At 37.7% G+C, this 19757-nt stretch overlaps 1 protein-coding gene across 1 annotated transcript in view; it reads left to right on the top strand.

Moving 5' to 3' along the window:
- RPS6KC1 (ribosomal protein S6 kinase C1) overlaps nucleotides 1-19757 on the top strand; it is a 315271-nt gene that overhangs the window by 12385 nt on the left and 283129 nt on the right. Inside the window, exon 2 of the mRNA XM_007952634.2 lies at nucleotides 12590-12625. Coding sequence (XP_007950825.1) covers nucleotides 12590-12625 — 36 coding nt within the window. The remainder of the gene's footprint in view (nucleotides 1-12589; nucleotides 12626-19757) is intronic.

The raw sequence follows: 19757 nt of genomic DNA, 5'->3' as shown, positions 1-19757 counted from the left end.
CAACTTGATGGCAGTGAGTTTGGTTTGGTTTGGTTTTGCTGATTTCTTTTTTCCATATAATTTTCTGTGCTGAACTCATTTTGTTTATGAATTGTGTTATCATTTCCTTCATTACTCTAGTTTTAGGATTTACTAAGTATTTGTGCTTGTTCTCTTTTTTATTTTGATGCAGAGTTTAATTTGTTTTTTTTTGAGGTTACTCTGTGATTTATAATTTTCTTTCCAAGTTTAGAACAGTGCATTGTATCTCACAATTGTCTTGACTTCCTCACCACTTAGAAGTTCTGTAACTACACAGTTTTCTCCCTCTTTTTGGTTTTTAGTTGTCCTCATTTGCCAATCGATGTCTCTGGTTCCATTTTTTCAGTTTTGTAAGATTATTTTACTTTGGATACTTCCATAACTGGGTTGGTTTCTGGGTTATGTTATCATGTGTATTAATCATCAGTGGTTGTTTGCTGTTGTTGGCCCTCTGTCCAAAGGACTCCCTTTAGCATCTATTGTAAGATTGGTCTGGTTTTAACAAATTCCCTTAATTTCTGCTTATCTGGAAATCTGCACCATCATATTTGAGGGATGGTTTTGGTGGGCATGTAATTCTTGGTTGGAATTTTTTTTCTTTCAGTGTTTAATATGTACCATCCCATTTTCTTCTCGCCTACATGGTTTCTGCTGAGAAATCAGAGCTTAGCCTTATTGGTTGCCCTTTATAGGCATTTTTCATTTTTCTTGTGCTGCTTTCACTTTGTCTTTGGTTTTGGTGAGTTTGATTATGATATGTCTTGGGGTTCATTGAACTTCTTGAATGGATATATTCTCATCTATTATCATATCGGGGAATTTATCTTCCAACAAATCTTTGACAGTTTTGTCTGTGGTTTTATTTGTCTCTTCCTGTTCTGGAATTCTGATTAAATGCAAGTTATTCGTCATGATGGTATCTCATATGAACCTTAGGGTTTCTTCATTTTGTTTTGATCTTTTTTTCTGATTGATCTCTTACCATAGTAGTATTGAGGAATTTGTCTTTAATCTCACTAATTCTGTCTTCCATTGATTTCATTCTACTCCTTTGCCCATTCAATGTGTTCTTTATTTCTGAAAATTTAGTATTAATTTCCTGGATTTCTGTCTGTAGCTTTTGTATCATTTCTAAGATTTCATTTATTTTGTCATTTTGTTCTTGTATTGTCTTCCGAAGTTGTTCTAGGGTTTTGTCAGTGTTTTCCTTGATCTGTCTCTCAATCCGCTCTCAATTATATTTAGGTACCTAAATATAATTCTTTTGAATTCCTAATCAGGGAGTTGCAATGCTCCTTTTTCCTTGGAGCTGTTTTTTGGGTCTGTATCCTGGTCCCTTGTTTCTCCTGCTCTATCTTCCTTCTTTGTGTGCACTGTGATGATCTTTTGTCTCCAAGACATTGTGACATCATTATATTTATATTCAATTGGTGATTGTATGTTTGTGTGATTTGCACAAGATTTTTTTTTTCTCTTTGTTTTGTTCTGATATATCTGAGTAAGTCAGGTACTGTGTTCCTCTGTTTGATAGTTTGGCAGCACTTAGGTAAGAGACCACCTGTCTCTTGCTGGGTGTGATAGAGAATAAGAGTAGGTGCACAGATCTCCTTTAGCTGTTCATAAAGTACAATTAAGGATGAGTTGGGGTCATATTGACTGTCGTCTGTCATTGGCCAGTTGGTGCAGAAGCAAGTGGTGGTCCTAACTCAGTAGATGGGGCTGTAGGAGGTGGGGGTGTGGTTGTGTTGTATGGGCACACACAGTTGCTATCTCTCACTCAGACAAAAGTAACAATCAAAAAAATTATCAAAAAAGTAAAAACAAGAAGACAAAAAACTCAAACAGCAAAAACAATAAAAAAAAGGAAAAAAAAAAAAAAGGAACAGCAATAAATGAGAAGAAATATCTAAAGAAATACTTAAGACAAAAAGAAATATAAATAGAAAAAGAGAAAGAACCGCCCCCCCACCCCAACAATATCTGGGGAGGGGCAATAAGAGAAAAGAGCAAGAGTCAAAGAATAATAATGAAAAAAATAAGAGAGAAACAAGGGATGGGAAGAACCAAAAGAAAAAAAACATGACAACCAGGAAAAGCGAAGAGATAAAACCCCAAAAACTATGCCACCAGAGCTCCTTAATGTTTTATTAAGAAGTAGAGAAGTTAGTGCACAGAAAATAATATATAGTACCTAATGATAATGTTAGGAGCTCTGGTGGCATAGTACCTAAGGCATTTGACTGCTAATCAGAAGGCTGGCGATTCACACCCACCAGCCACTCCCCAGAGGGAAGACTGGGCAATCTACTTCTGTGGTGATATCGCCTCAGAAACCCAAGGAGGGGTTGCTATGAGTTGGATCTGACACCACAGCAGTGAGTTTGTTTTTTGGTTAGTATTCCATGCAACATGGTTTGTGAAGTACTGCTGTAGGGTAATAATTTTCAAGATGACTTGGTGATAAAATTTTCTATTGCAAGGGCTCTTGATGACATTTATATCGTGCTTCCTGAACCTGTGGTAGTTTGTGCTTGCAGTGGAAATTATGAATTTTAAATGAAAGAAGTCACTGTTTTAAATTCCACCTTTTGTGGAATTTACTGACAAAATTTTATGGCAGAATATTGAAACTCACCCAGAAAAAAATTACTAAATGTTAGCAATTTACATCAGAATGAATTTGCAGTATTTTTGTTGTAGAGTTAATACTACTTGTCGAGATAGCTACTAGTATAATTTAAAAAGTTATAAAAATTTGGATCTGAGGGTTCAATTTTGTTCATTTTCAATATGGTTATAATTTTCCCTTTAATTTCTGATCGATACTCTTATTTTTCATCAACTTTGCAATCACTCTGAAGAGAACTGAGTAACTAGAAAGAGTTGGTACTAATGGACATTTTGACTCAACTCATGCTAACCCTTTTGTGTTTTTGATTTCCATTTTAGAGGACATTTAAATGATATTTAAATGAGAACTTGGTAATGTATTTGGAAAGTGATTATATTTTTATAAGAGAATGGCTTAGGAGTCAGACCAGTATATTCTCCATTGTATTCTAATACCTAGCAACAGATTGTTGTTATGTACCATCGAGTCAGACCCTACTCATAATGACCCCTCCTTGGGTTTCTGAGGCAGTATCACTACGGAAGTAGATAACCCAACCTTCCTTCCAAGGAGTGGCTGATGGGTTTGAACCGGCAGCTTTCTGGTTAGCAGTCAAGCGCCTTAGGCACTAGGCTACCAGAGCTCCTAGCAACAGATTAGGCACTAATATTTTGTTGGTTGAATATGTGAAGACAGAAATAAAAAATCACAATGGTGACAGGATTTTATGGAAATACATAGACTTAATTAATTATTACTGAAAATAGCACAGATAAATAGAAGGAGGTAGTATACTATAGTGGAAAGAACACTAGACCAGGAGTCATAAAACCTAGGTTCTAATTTCAAATCTGAAGGTAGATAGTGATTTGACCTTGGACAGATCTCTGGATCTTTCTTTCATTCATTGTCTGTGGAAGGGGAGCTGATAAAAACCACTCCTAAGTTGTTCGGGGAATGAAATGAATCAGTATAAAATGCTTTGCAAATGTACATGTACAAAGACATGTTTTTCTTATGCTTTGCACAGTGTCTTGAACAGTAGAGATAATAGATTTTCTTATTCTCTTAATAAAAGTGATGTACAAATACAGGATATAGGGCTGATTCTTGGAGTAGTTCAGACTATTAGGGGGAAGAAGAAAGAAGAGGAATCTACAGAAGAGATGTAAAAGTATCAAAGGGGTAAGAGGAGACTCAGAAAATTACAGTCTTCCTGCTTTCCAGACATGATTTTCACTAAGCTTTGTGAATGCTGTTGGGGAAAGGGTTAGTTACTAACCAACCAATAGCTTTTGATTTGATTTTCTAACTGCCTAAGTAAATTTCTCTTTGTTTATTTTGGAAGTATTTGGAGGTGAAGAGAAATTTACTTCTTTTAAGCCTAAAATTTTAGAGTAAGACCTTCACTTAGGTAGTTTAAGAATAATTAAACTTTGCTTTTCTGTGTTTTCTGCAATAACCATGAATTATTTTTATTATCACAAAAAAATTAAAAGTCTTAAATCACTAATATTTTTAATTGCTTCTGGGATGCCATTGTGATACTGGCAACAAAGATAAAGTGTCAGCACTCTGCTGTTCTCTGAGATACTAAAATAAATCTGGGAAGTAGAACATTCACCCCCACCCCACAACACATACACACAGAGTAGTCACTGTAATGCTCTGATTATCTGCATTGCACATGCAGACAGGCTGTACCTCAAACTTCCAGGCAGCTATGAGACACATACACCCACTGAGAACCATTCTGTGGTAGCTGCGTTATGTTCACCTGTGATTGAGCTGGACACATGAAACCCTTACACAGTGTTGGCAAAGTGAAAGCCATTGTTATATTTTATAGAAAATAAACAGTAAACAATAACACCAGATTCTCAAAGGGTAAACACTTACCCTTCCCCAAATTACCCCTGTCCATTCTTATTTCACTGAACAGGTATGCCATGGTTCAAATCAGATGCTGTGTCTGTGTCATTGCTACCTCCTGCTACTACCATCTTGGTTGGGAGGCCTGCAGGGCTTCTGAGGTTTCTCCTCTGTCACTGGGCTTTGCTGGTCTCTGTTGTTGGCTCCTGCCATGCTACTCAGACCTTTTTTTTTTAAATTTTGTTGTGATTTGAGTGGAAGTTTACGGAACAAATTCACTTTCCATACAGCAGCTCACATACACTTTGTCTCATGACATTGACTGTAATTCCCCACAGTGCAACAGCTCCCTCCCACTTCCTCCCCATAGTTACCTCTTCCCTGTGTCCTTTCCTCCTGTGCACTTCTGACCCCTGAGCTGTCTTCCTGTGCTATGAAGTCCTTCTGTTCTCCCATGATTGATCTCTCCAAGGAGTGTATCTGCCTAATGTAAATGTTCAGCTCATATACCTGTGTTTTGTTTGGCTAGAAGAGACAGGGTTGGGTTCAATTCTAGATCTAAAGGGCAGCTAGGGCCGTAGTCTCAATGGTTCTGCCAAGCTCTATCAGACCAGCAAACCTGGTCCCCTCCCCCCCTTTCTTTTAAATGATTTTGAGTTCTGTTCCACATTATTCTTCCTCTATCCAGGATCCCCTACATAGATCCCCCTCCGAGTGGTTACAGTGGTAGCTGGGTACCATCTAGTTCTTCTGGTCTCATAGTCATATAGGCTGAGGATCACATGGTGTGTGAATCACTTGGACTAATTGTTTCCATGTATCTTTGTTTTTCTTCATTCCTCTTTGCTCTGGATGAAGAAAGACCCATCGCTGCATCTAGATGGTTGCTTACAAGCTTATAAGACCCCAGTTGCTACTCTTCAAAGTAGGATGTGCAACGATGTTTTTGTGTAGTATGTTATACCAATTGAGCTTGATATCACCTGCGGCTATGGTCCTGAGCCCATAGGTCCAACTACTCACTCCCTCTGGGTAGCTGGCTGTGGCCAAGAAGTGACTACAACCTTGTCCTGAGGGGCTTTCTTGCTGCCATACTACCCAGGCATATGCTACCAGGGTGGGGTAGGGGGAAGTATATAGCCCCTGCGTGGGGTGTACTCAAGTCTTTCTTGCTCTGCACAAGTGAGTGTTATAGCTTTTTTAGCTCTACTGGTCAGCATCTTGTCTAAAGGTGCCAGCTCTCACTCTGGCCCTGCAAGCCCATAGCAGCTACCTTGCCTCATGGGCTTTCAAGCCCACTGCAGCCACCTCACTCTGTGGGCTGGCAACCCTATTGCCACTATCTCTTACCATCTCATGCCATCTTCTGTGTTAAAGTTCTTTCATCTGGGTCTAGGAGGTTCTCAGTGCAGGGACACTGGGACTGAAGGACGCACTCCATTCCAGACTCTTCTTGATGGTAGTGAGGTCCCTCTGGACCTCTGTGGGATTGGCCTTTTATAAGCCTGTTGTTGTTGTTGTTAGGTGCCATTGAGTCGGCTGCAGCTCCCAGTGACTCTGTGTACAACAGGATGAAACACTGCCCAGTCCTGCACCAGCGTCACAATCCTAGGTATACCTGAGCCCATCGTTGAAGCCACTGTGTCAGTTCATCTTGTTGAGAGCCTTCCTCTTTTTCACTGACCCTCCACTTTACCAACCATGATATCCTTCTCCAGGGAATAGTCCCTTCTGATAACATGACCAAAGATGGTGACACGAAGTCTGGCCATTCTTGCTTCCAAGGAGCATTCTGGCTGTACTTCCTCCAGGACAGATTTGTTTTTTTAGCAGTCCATGGTATTTTCGGTATTCTTCTCCAACACCACAACTAAAAAGCATCAGCTCTTCTTCGGTCTTCCTTATTCATTGTCCATCTCACATGCATATGAGGTGATTGAAAATACAATGGCTTGGGTTAGGCACACCTCAAGGAGACATCTTTACTTTTCAGAACTTTAAGAAGGTGTTTTGCGGCAGATTTTCCTAGTGCAGTACGTCATCTGATTTCTTGACTGCTGCTTCCATTGGTATTTGTTGTGGAACCAAATAATATGAAATCTTTGACAATTTCAGTCTTTTCTCCATTTATCTTGATGTTGCTTATTGGTCCAGTTGTGAGGATTTTCATTTTCTTTATGTTCAGGTGTAATCCATATTATAGACTGTAGCTTTTCATCTTTGTCAGTAAGTACTTCAAACCACCTTCACTTTCAGTGAGCAAAGTTGTGTTGTTTGCATATCACAGGCTGTTAAATGAGTCTTCGTCCAATCCTGATACTGCATTCTTCTTCATATAGTACAGCTTCTCTGATTATTTGCTCAGCATACAGATTGAATAAGTATGGTGAAAGAATACCACCCAGAAGCACTACCTTCCTGATTTTAAAACATGCCCTGTCCCCCTGTTCTGTTTGAACGATAGCCTCCTGGTCTGTGTACAGGTTCCTCATAAGCACAATTAAGTGTTCCGAAATTCCCATTCTTCTTTCCCAGTTGTATGTTGAGTGCCTTTAGACCTGAGGGGCTCATCTTCAGCACTATATCAGACAGTGTTTCAGGGCTATTCATCAAGTTTTCCAATAACATATCAGACAGTGTTTCACTGCTATTCATAAGGTTTTCACCAGCCAATTCTTTGAGAATGGGTGGCTTCTTTCTTCTTCCAAGTCTGTCTTAGTCAGGAAGTTCAGCTGAAAACGTGTTCATGGGTGACCCTGCTGGTATTTGAAATAGCATAGCCTCCATCCTCACAGCAACACACAAACCACCACAGTATGACAAACTGACAGACGAGTGGTGGATGAATTTTAATAGCAGTATTATTAACTGGTCTTCCTATCCTATCACTGACAGCATTATACTTCAGGATAGATCTTGAAACATTTTTTGTGATGATGAAGGCCATGCTGTTCATCTTCAATATGTCATTCCTACTATAGTAGATCATATGGTTGTTTGATTCAGAACAGCCAAAACTAGTCCATTTTAGCTCACTAATGCTTCGGATATTGCTCTTTATGCATTCCATTTCATTTTTGACAGCTTTCAATGTTCCTGGATTCATACTTCATACATTCCATGTTCCGATTATTAATGGATGTTTGCAGCTTTTTCTTCCCATTTTGAGTCATGTCATATCAGCAAAAGGAGGTCCTGGTAGTGTTGCTCCATCCATGTCATTAAGGTCAACTCTACTTGAGGAAGCAGCTCTTCCCCAGTAGTATTTTGAGTGCCTTTTGAGATCTGAGGGGCTCATCTTCCAGTACCATATCAGGCAATGTTTCTGGGCTATTCAACAAGTTTTCTAGTAATATATCAGACAGTGTTTCATTGCTATTCCTAAGGTTTCCCTGGCCTACTCCTTGTCAATTTCAAACCATAGTGCTCCCAGCAGGACCATGATTTGCCTAGTCCCCTTGGTATACCATATCACTCAATTTTCATAGTTTTAGCCAGTCATTTTGTGGGAGTTATAAGACTATGGCTAGAAAGGCCGTATAAAAGCAGTTCATTGCACTGCAGTCTCTGTGTACCACTCTCTGGATTGTGAACACTGTGAAGGCAGGTGATTTGCTTACCATTAAAACACCAGCACATAGATGAGTATGGCAACTACTAATAGTATGGCTGAGAAATTATAAGCAGATTGGTTATTTCTTACAAGATGATTTTAGAATTACAAGTATTGTTACAGAGTGACTAACATTTTTTTAAAAATAATATTTTATTGTGTTTTTGATGAAAGTTTACACAGTAAATTAGATTCCCTCTTGACAGCTTCTATTCAGATTGTTCAGTAACTTTAGTTATATTTTCTACAGTTTATCAGCATTCTCTTTGATAGCGTTCTGGTTGTTCTGTTTCCAGTACTTCAGTTTCCTTGTCCCTTATCTTCTCATCTTTGCTTTAGAGTAAATGTTCACATTTTGGTTTCATAGAGATGGTTTTTTAGTTGACCATGTACTTATCAGTAATATCCTTTATTTTGTGTGCCATTCTGTTATTTTGCTATAAGGTGATCTCAGGGGATAGTTATGGTTCAAGATTTAAACAGTATTCCGGGGCGATAGCCTTAGGGAGTCCTTTTGCCTCAACTGATCCAGTAAGTCTTGACTTTTTAAGAATTTGAGTTCTATTTTGTGTTTTTCTCCCCTTCTATCAGAGTCTATCTATCGTGGCCCTGATCAGAACTGTCTGTAGTAGTAGTCAGGGACCATGTAGTTCTTCTGGTCTCAGGGTTGATGAGTCTGTGGTTCAGGTAGACTATTAGCCCTGTACACTAATTTCTTCTGTGGAACTTTGATTTCTTTCTTACTCTTTTCTTCCTGACATATGTAGAGAGAGTAGTTATATCTTAGATAGTGCTTACAGCTTTTAAGACCTTGCTTCATTAGGATTCGGAACATGAGCTTTGTGAGCTATATATTATGCCAGTTGACTGAATTGTTCCATGAGACTAACCTAGAAAACTGGTTTCTCAAGGCATTTGGTTATGTCTGAAAAGTATCTATGATTTTTTTCTTTTATGAATATATGTGCCTGCACACACATATTTATACTTATATGTACATATAAATACTTTAATCTGTGCATATATATGTATAAACCTGCACTTACTCGTGGACTTATATACCTGTACACTGACATATGTGACCATACACTCATTTTTTGGGTTTTTACCACATTACATATGTCAAATTCTTTAATACATGTGTCAACTCCTTTTCTCTTGAGTGCTTCTTAGTGACATTTATTTGGTCAGGCTATGCTCACTGCATCCATATTCTATGCTAATTTTCTCATCACCAAAAAGGAAAAGTAGCTAAGATCTAGAGCATGATTTCTCCTTACTCCCCACCCCTCCATGGTACCCACCAATGAATATTATTCTCTGTCTATATAACTATTCTTGTCTTATAAAGGTGGTTGTTGTTGTTATGTGCCATCGAGTTGGCCCCAACTAATAGCGACCCCTCCTTGGGTTTCCAAGGCAGTATCACTACAGAAGTAGGATTGCCCAACCTCCCTTCTGAGGAGTGGCTGGTGAGTTTGAACCACCAGCCTTCTGGTTGGCAGTCAAGTGCTTTAGGCACTATGCTACCAGAGCTCCTTATAAAAGTGGTATCATATAATATTTGTCTTTCTGTGATTGACTTGTTTCACTTAGCATTTTGTTCTCCATCTGTATTATAATGTTTCATGGATTCATCATTGTTCTTTGTAGTTGCTTAGTAGTTAGCTAATCTATTTGCTTATTTAACTCACATATATTTGATTTCCAGAAGTGGACCACCTCAAGAAAATCCAAAATGTGCAAATATGCAAAGCAAACCCACTGCTGTTGATTTGATTCTGACTCATATTGACCCTACAGAATAGAGAATAACTGCCCCATGGGGTTTCCAAAGCTGTAAATCTTTACAGAAGCAGACTGCCTCATCTTTGTCCTGCAGAGTGGCTGGTGTGTTCTAACAGTTGCCTTTTGCTTAGCTGCCCAATTCTTTCGCAGTGCCACCAGACTTAGTATGCAAAGCAAAGCAGGAAATAATTTCTTCAGTCCAAAAAAGAGCATTTACATGTGAAAGGGAGATTGTTTAAAATTGTGAGATCTTTGTACTTCTATAAAATGATTGAATTATATATTCAGGAAGTCAATAAAATTTCAGAAAAAAGTAACTTGTAAAATGTAAGGCAGGACTGAATATACTGTTATTAGTGATCATGTCTTGATTATTTTTGGTGGGTGGATTCTTAGTGGGTTTGTTACCCATGATTTTCTCATGAAACCAAATTAAATCATTTAAATATGTGCAGTACTATGCTTTGGAACAGTGTGAGTTTGGAGAGGGAGGGGCTGGTATTTAAAAGTACTAGCTAAGATAAAATATTTGAATAATATATGGTTGTTAGTTACCTGTTCTAGCCTATTATTATAAATCTGTATTATCTAATATGGTAATCATTAGCCATGTGTAGCTGTTTTTATATAATTTTAAACTAATTAAAATGTAATACAGGCAGCCCCTGGATTATGGATGTACTTGCCCTTCATTTTTATGTAAACTTGCCCTCAGTTTGAGATTAATACCTACTGTTAACAAATTCTTCATCACAGTCATCTCCACTTGCTGTACATGCAGGTTTCTAATAGTTGAAAAGGCTTCAAGCCTTTTCTTGCACTAAAGTAAGGCTAAAAAGAACCATATGCCCCTCTTCCATCTTACCTACAAATTTGACAGAAAGACACATCTAGGAATGGATGCTGTTCGTAACCTGGGAACTGCCTGTAAATTAAAAATTCAGTTCCTCAGTCTTAATAACCATGTTTCAAGTGCTCAGTAGCCTCATATATGTGGCCAGTGGCTGCTGTACTGAACAATGCAGATAGAGAACATTTCTTTCCATCATCACAGAAAGTTCTATTGGACTGTTCAAAATTAATGAAAATTGCTGAGAGATTTCAGCAAATTTATGTATTCCGAATGTTGGAGGATAGAGTGTCAACAAATTGGAAAACTTTGTTCTCTGGGATTCTTAGGTAGAACGTTTCAGAATAATTAAATTTTTCTGGTAGGGGAGAGAGGAAACTAAATTTTAAATTATGGGGTTTTTGCTGTGTTCTTATTAAATCTTCATAATAGTCAGGCCAAACACAATAGCACTGCCATCAAGCTGAGTATCCAAAGTGATAAAATCTTTATGGAAGTAGATTGCCTTCCTTCCTTGGAATGGCTGGTGGGTTTGAACTGCCAGTCTTCTGGTTAGCAGGCAAATAAATGCCTTATGCCCTTCACCACCAGAGCTCCTTAGTAGCCTGGCCAGGCAGGTGGTATTATAGATGAGATCAAGCCTGTAGTTGAGCAATCTTAATTTCAACCAGGTCTGTCCAACTTCAGTTTATATCTTTTGGTTTTGTTCTGTACTTCAGGAGTAGTGTTGAGTTGGATATAATCTCCAGTTCATGGTAAATTATCATTGATACTTGGTGCAGAGACCAACTCATTTCTTTCTTTCACCGATAGGTGACCATTCTGATGTGTTCGATGTATCTATTTGTTTTTGCAAAACGCGTGTTTACCTATAAGTTTACAAATTTTACATTTACATAATTAATATTATATATCTCATGAGATTTTCCTACTCTGCAGTGCTGTTTGATAATTTAAGCACTCAGCTGTCTTGGTTTAAAATATTGTGCAAGGAAATCTTTCTAAACAGACTTTTTGGCTTTTGTAATCAGAGAAGTCTGAAAGGAACCCCCCCCACCCCCCGTTTTGTTCCAGGAGTAACGATAATCAACCAACAAACCCATTGCCCTTGAGTCAGATCCGACTCATAGCGACCCCTCCTTGGGTTTCTGAGGCAGTATCACTATGGAAGTAGATTGCCCAGCCTTCCTTTCAAGGAGTGGCTGGTGGGTTTGAACCACCAGCATTCTGATTAGCAGTCAAGTGCCTTAAGCACTACGCCACCACAGGAATAACGAAAGAGGAATGACTTGTCCCTGAATGTTTATTTATTATATTTTATAAGTTACTTTTGTTTTCCTCACTATTATTAGGTGGGCAGTGATCATTTTTCATAGATATTGCTGGGGCTGAGCATTGCAGCCGCTTTTTTCTTGAGCTAATTATAGATTCACATACAGTTGTAAGAAATAATACAGAGAGATCCATTGTACACTTTGCCCAGGTGCAGCTGCTTTTCTTCTTCTGACTTGTATATGAAGTCTGGGAAGGGATAGTCCAGCTTGTTGGAGTTATGTCAAGTAAAAGCCGAGGCATTCTCTTATGTGTGTAACACATGAACTTTAACATGTGGACTTTATTTGAGCTGCTGCTTTGCTGATTTTTTTTTTTCACTAGTGTTTCAGATAGTAAAGTTATTATACTGCTTATTTCTATGTGAAGGAAAACATTATGATATTTGTTTTTTAAGCAAATTACTTGAATTTTTCATACAAATATGTTAAAAGTAATTGTAGAAATGCAAAATTAAAAAATTTGATAGTCATAAGATATCTTTGCGTCTGTTTTGTTGTAGGTTGTTTCACGAAGAAATCCAGAGGATGTCCAGGAGGTAACATGTTTTCTATATGAAAATTTTATTTTCTATATTTGATAAAAATTTAATGAAGTGCTTTGCTGAGGAAACTGTCTGCTTTGGTTTGTATGGAGATTGTTTGTACCACATAAAATGGTAGTTGAAGTGAACGCATTTCAGATCTAATAAGTAAACAAGAATTAGAGAAATTATAGTGCTGTTTAATAATAAGTGAGAATTGTTTGGTAACTAGCACTCATAAGATTTCAGTAATAAATTAATGAGCCCCTGCTTATCTATTTAAAAATCATGATGCCTGTTTAATAAAAAATGAAAAGCATTTGGTAACTAGTACTAAGTTTCTAACGTTATAATAATATATTGAGGTTCTCTACCTACTTCACTTTTGTGTTGAATTAACATGTTGACACCATGGAAAACTATTTGGGGTGTAGGTATTTAATTTCTTTTTAAGTTTCTCAATTCTTTTGCAGACTCTTCATTGAATTTTTTTTTCTTTCTCTTTCTCAGTAAAAAACCAGACTGTTGTGTTTTTGCTTAAAACTGTGGAATTCTTTATTTATAATTACTCTTATACTTGTATTATCTTTAGGGATCCTTACTGAGGAGCTTGTTTCTGTTAACTTTTCTTAATTTACTTGCTCATTTTCACTAAGATTAGAACACATATTGGGGATTGTTTTTCCTCCCTAATGTGTCTAAAACAGATGTTGTAAACTGGGGGTCCTTATTCTGCAAAAGTACTTTTTTTTCCCCCATGGAATTTGAAATTCTTTAGGAACTCTGGTGGCATTTGGCTGGTTAAAGTATTTGGCTGCTTAACCAGAAGTTAACCAGAGGTGGTATGAACCTACCAGCTGTTCCATGGGAGAAAGATGAGCAGCCTGCTTCGGTAAAGATTTACAGCCTTGGAAATCCTATGGGGAAGTTCTACTTTGTCCTAAAGGGTTGCTATGTGTTGGAATCGAGGTGATGGCAGTGGGTTTGGTTTTTCACAGGTGGGGTGCTTTCCATTTAGCCAAAGGCCCCAGTACTCCTTACTGAAAGTACCTGGCTTGATTTATTCCTTTAAGTTGATTGTTTGGTACTGGTAGGTTTGAATTTGTGACCTCTAGTTTAGATACTACTTAAATTTTTATACATTATGTAGCTCAGTTTGATTACTGTTTCTTATTGTGTCTGATCTGCTATTTGTTTTTGCCTTATGATTAAAAATAGCCCAACAAAAGACACACTTTTAAAAGGCTTTATACTGTTTTCCTTAGGGTTTATGGTATCTCCCCCTCCCCATTAGCCAGGAAGAGATTATTACAATTGTAATATTGTTGTTTTAGAAGAAAAGGATTTCTGTATATGCATATATATTTATTTATTTTCAATGAAAATAATTATATACCATTGATTAAAGTACTCGCTACTTATGTGTCAATTGATTAGTATGAATTGTATTTTGTATCTTCAGAATTTCTATAAATTATATTGAATTATAATCAACACGAGGCTATTCTGTTTTTACAACTTTGTTAAAATGGAAAATAGGTTGCATTTCCTTTGAATACATTGTCTGATTGCTGTGATGTAGTTTGTAGCTTGATGTTCCCCTTTTCCAGGGAGAATCCTGAACCAGCCTATTCATGAACATGTTCTCTGCCATTTCCTTAATTCTTTTTTGGGGAAAGTTCTTTTATATTAACAACTGTTGATGAACATTCATCAGAAAGCTCTTGTAAGTGTCCTTTAGTTAGATGATTGCATGAGAAACGGTATAAAATTTTTAAAAAACTGTTTCCTGTGTAGCAGTCTGCTTAACATATAAAATAACCTTGCAATTATAGGAGGACTTTTTTTTTAACTTCCTATTTATTTCATTTAAATATTGGAATTCTTATTTAGAAGAGGAACCAATCACCTGGAGTTGTTTCCATTTCTTTTCCTTTCACTTTCTCTATTAACTAGGTTATTTAGTTGCTGCTTTAGAATTGAATCAGGTTTTACGGGGCTGTTGATGATTAATAGATACACTGCTAGTCAAACAAATACCATGCTGCTCATATGCATTCTTATGAACCCAGGGACATTTTGTTGCATTTCTCTTTTATATACCTTGGCCATGCCACCTGGTAATACTAAAATGTTCATGCGGAGTAAATAATTTAAAATGATCCAGGGTAGCTCTCTTTCTTTTTTTTTTTTTTACATCTTTAAAATAATTCCCTCTGAATTTTTATTTATTAAGAAAAGCATAGGTGTATCTGAAGGAAGGCAGCAACAGGTTATCTGAGGCCTCTCATTCATTTCTCATTTATGGCATGAACAGTCTGCAGGAGGAAGAAAAAAGACATGGAAGTTTTGTCCTCTTTGAAAAAAAAAAACCTATTTATCTATAGCTCACTTTCTCTATAGGCCCCAGATTTCACTGGCAACATTTGGAAAAGGAAAAGAACTGAAATAAAACTTACCTCTTATGCATCCTGTCAGAAATCCCTACTGAAGTAGTCATTTTATAAATAAAATAGTTTTAGAAAAGAAATGCACCTAGAGGAAGAAAAGGTTCTTGAAAAAGAGCGAAAGAAAATCCAAAAGCAGAAAGTATGATAGTGATGTTGGTCGCAAGAAACAATAATCCAGCAAGCTTTAAATATTGTATGATAGTAAAATGGACAAAGTTAATTAAATTGAGTGTTTTGATTTCATAAAATACAAGAGATATAAAGTTTTTGGTGTCAGTAAGTGTAAGTATTGGAAAAGGAAACAATGTATGTGAGAAAAATATTTAAGGGAATATTTTAATGAAGGTTTTATTAAATTTATTAAATTTAATAAATGAAGGTTTTATTAAATTTATTAAATTTAGGTTGTCACTGAATGGAATTTTATTCAGAGTGACTTTAATGAGTAAGAAATTTCTGCAGTATTGATTCATTGTACAATATTGATTCAGTTATACAACTGTTTTTTTCAGTGGGAAAAATTGAAAATGTTAGAGAAAAAGTTTCATATGCATCACTCAGGATTTTGTTGGTAGCATAGTGCCTAAGGCACTTGACTGCTCACCAGAAGGCTGGCGGTTCAAGCCCACCAGCCACTCCTCGGAAGGAAGGTTGGGCAATCCTACTTCCGTAGTGATACTGCCTCGGAAACCCAAGGAGGGGTCGCTATGAGTCGGGGCCGACTCGACGGCAAACAACAACAACAGGATTTTGTTTAGTCGAAGTATAATCCTTAGTACCTGTAGCAGAAATGTACTTTTGTTATGCTTTTCCACTTTGAAGATTTCTGCAAACTTCTAAGTCTAAAAGGAGTAAGAAAAAGAGGCAATGGATGGTGACATATTGCAATGCTTTGGTTTCCTGCATTTCTTGAGGGTTATGTTTGCTCTTATTAGGTAATATTCTGGTTTTACAGTCTTAGTGTTGAAAATAACCAATAAGTGAACAAATTAGGGTGTATTGAAGAAATACAGATTCACCTAGGGAGTTCTAATTCTCTTTTTGTCTGCTGGAAGAACTTGCAGAGTTTATGGAGAGTATACAATACTTATAGCTACAGATTTATTACGACCAAAAAGACACAAACAGAGGCATACAGGGAGATCTGGGAGGGTTTCCAATGTGGAATTTCTGTGTTCCAAGGAATATGCTACCCTTCCAGAGCAGATAATCTCATCAACTAGGAAGCACTCTGAACCTCTATGAGAAGGCTTAGCCAATCCTGCATGGTAAGCTAACCGATGCCTCCTAAGGCTCCCAGGTTTGGTTTGTCCATTTCCCACTTCCCAGCACAGATTCTCAGGTGTGTCCTGAAAGTCCCAAACCAAGGCACCCCAGTTGCTCCAAGGTTATTTCTGTGGAGCCAAGGAAGAGGCCACCTTATTGAGGTAAATCTAGGTCCTTTACCTCATAGTCATGATTGGGGAAAAGGGAGCATTTGGGGAACTAGAAGTCTAAATACAGTTAAAGAACAAGTATAGAGGGATCAAGGGAGGAAAAGCCAGTGGAAGATCAGTCATGGAGAAGAGACTATGAAATTAGCAGTGGATTAGCTGTTAACAATCTCAAAGTTCATGTTGTGGCTTAGGAATGAGTTGCTGAAGTAGGAGGTAAAATTCATTGAAATGAGAGGTGAGGAGTGGAAAAGCTATTAGGTAGCATTACAAGGAACGGAGATGGTAATCCAGTTCAGGCTTCTTCAACCTCGGCAATATTGACATTTTTGGGTGCATAGTTTTTTGTTATGGATAGGTGGGGGAGTTGTCCTGCATGTAGGATATTTAACAGTATCCCTGGTCTCTACCCAGTAGATACCAGCAGTACCCTCCACCCCTATGACAACCAAAAATGTCTCCAAACATTGAAAATGCCCTGGTGTGGGGAGTGGGCAAAATTGCCCCTGATTGAGAACCACTAGAGCTGTTGTAACAAATTGCCACAAACTGTGTGGCTTCAAGCGACAGAAATACACTGTCTGACAGTTCTGGAGGCTAGAATTTAGGTGTTGGAAGGGCCATGCTCTCTGAAGGCTCTAGGGGGAGGTCTTTTCTCCTAGCTTCTGGTAGCCCCAAGTGTTCTTTGGCTTGTGGCAGCATAACCCCAAATCCTTGCTTCCATCTCCACATGGCTATCTTCCTTCTGTCTGTCTGTGTCTCTTGTAATGACATCAGATTAGAGCCCACTTTATTCCAGTAGGACCTCTTGTTAACTAATTACATCTTCAGAAATCTTATTTCCAAATAAGATCACATTCACAAGTTTTAGGAATTAGGACTTCAACTTTTTTTGCGGGAAGGGGGAACAATTCAACTCATAATAGATACTGTGAACCTAAAATTAATGGTCTTTTGAGGGTGGAAAGTAGGTCTTTTAAGTGATAATAGCATGGGACATATTTGCAGACATCACTGCAGATATCACTCTCAGCTTTGTGGCAGGTGAGGTTGAGATGTAGGATGAACAGTTAGGAACTAAGTAGAGAGCCAGGTTTCTGTCATGGTAAGACAACATGGATATAATCTTCATGAGTTCCTAATGAGATAATGGGAGCTCTGGTAGCATAGTGCCTAAGGCACTTGACTACTAACCAGAAGGCTGGCGATTCAAACCCACCAGCCACTCCTCAGAAGGAAGATGGGGCAATCTACTTCCGTAGTGATACTGCCTCAGCAACCCAAGGAGGGGTGGCTATGAGTTGGGTCCAACTCGATGGCACATAAAACAACAATGAGATAATTTCAAATTCTAACATTTGTCGATAGAGGAAAAGAAGGATGGTTTAATTTTATCAGCTCCTCCTTACATATCAAGTGAGTTGGGTCTTAACATAGAGTTGTACTAGAAGCCATATATAGGTAAGATATGAAGGATGGTATAAGGGAAATGTTTATGCTGCTTCTGAAATGATGAAAAGAAAGAGAATAAGGCAGCCCTGAGCGTCAGCTCCTTTTAGCATCAACTGGGGCAGTGGGAAAGGCATTTGGCTACTAACCAAAAGGTTGTTGGTTCAATCTCACCAGCTTCACTGTGGAAGAAAGATGAGGTAGTCTGCTTTCGTAAACATTTATCAGCCTTGGAAGCGAAACGGCAGGGGGAAGTTCTAATTCTTGCTCTGATTTATGTACCCTAGTATTTTAATCATTATTGTATTGAAATTGTTAACATTTGACCCTTAAATTACTGTTCTTTTATTGAAAAATGATCTTAGCCAGAATATAGATTTTGTTTGTAGATTTAATTATTTTCATGAACCATAATTTTTTGAATAGCTCCTATGTGTTCATAATGGCTTTAAGGATGTCATTTACCTTAAATGAGATATGGCTTTTACAAGCCAATCATCCCTTTCCCCTTAATCCATTGACAGTGTGGTTCTGCCATAATTTGATATTTTTAAGATATAAAAATAACATTGCTCTTTCTCATGACAGAAAATGTTCATATATCAAAATTAGACAGTACAGATAAGCAAAAAATCTGAAAATATAAAATCACCTGTAATCTCATTATCCTGAGACCTTTTACTTTTCAGTTGTTAGTTTGGCTCCTTCAGCTCTTGTTCTATCAGTTCTTGTTGTCTCTTTTACTAAAACTATTGATTCTATCTATATCTGCTATTAGCATTTGTCTTGATCATTTCATTTAAGAATAAAAATCCTTCTCCCTTCCTAGTGACCTGTCCCACAGCATAGTCAGGCTTTTTAAACACTTTGCACTTTCATAATTTCCTTTCTTCTGGCTGCTTCTTCAGTGTTAGGGTTCTCCATCAATCCATTGTCAGACTCCTCATCTCTTCTCAAATGCTGAGAAGCCTTTTCTGGTTGATTACCATCTGTCTGCTGATGACTCATAAATTAATATGTATTGTTCAGTTCTCTCTTGAACTCCAAGCCATCTGCCCTACTGGGCATCTCCAGGTAGATGCTTCACAAGCACATCAAATATGTCTAAAATTGAGCTTCTTTCTTTCTACTTCTTCCTTATTCTTCACCTCAGGGATCAGCATCACTATTTATTCTGTTGCAAAGCCAAAATTTTAGTAATTGTATTTGACATCTCTCTCCTTTTAAAAACCTCATCCCCACCTCTACTTCCTGTGTTTTATTTTGTCTGTTTAATCACTACTTGGCAGTCTACTTCTGTAGAGATACCATCTCGGAATCCCAAGGAGGGGTTGCTGTGAGTCAGAACTGACTTGATGGCACTGAGTTTGTTTTCTTTTTGGTCCCTTCAGGACTGTAACCTAAGATACTGTTTTCTGTAAAACTTTTTCAGATACCCCAGGCTGGTTTAGGTGGCCTTCCTATAACATCCAATAGCATTTATCATACTGTTTTGTGGTGTATTTATTGTGTTGGCTTATTCTTCCTAACTAAACAGTGAATTCTTTTAAAGCAGAGACTGTGTTTCTCACCTTTTCATCCTTTATGTCAACCTGTACCTAGCAAAAAGTAGGGCTAGGCAAATATTTCTTTGATACCTACTTTTGTTGTTGAATAAATGAATAAAAGAAAGTATCAGGAGGAAGCAGTTTGTTTAAATTAATTTATATTATAGTCTGCTCTGGTAGCATAGTGGCTAAGACACTTGCCTGCTAACCAGACGGCTGGCGGTTCAAACCCACCAGCCACTCCTCGGAAGGAAGGTTGGGCAATCCT

This window comes from Orycteropus afer, unplaced genomic scaffold, assembly GCF_000298275.1.
Source record: "Orycteropus afer afer isolate SDZICR_OR568_19922 unplaced genomic scaffold, OryAfe1.0 scaffold00013, whole genome shotgun sequence".
In the NCBI taxonomy this organism is placed as follows: Eukaryota; Metazoa; Chordata; class Mammalia; order Tubulidentata; family Orycteropodidae; genus Orycteropus; species Orycteropus afer.
Note: the sequence above shows the minus strand (reverse complement) of the source record. Positions and strands in the feature narration are given on the sequence as shown.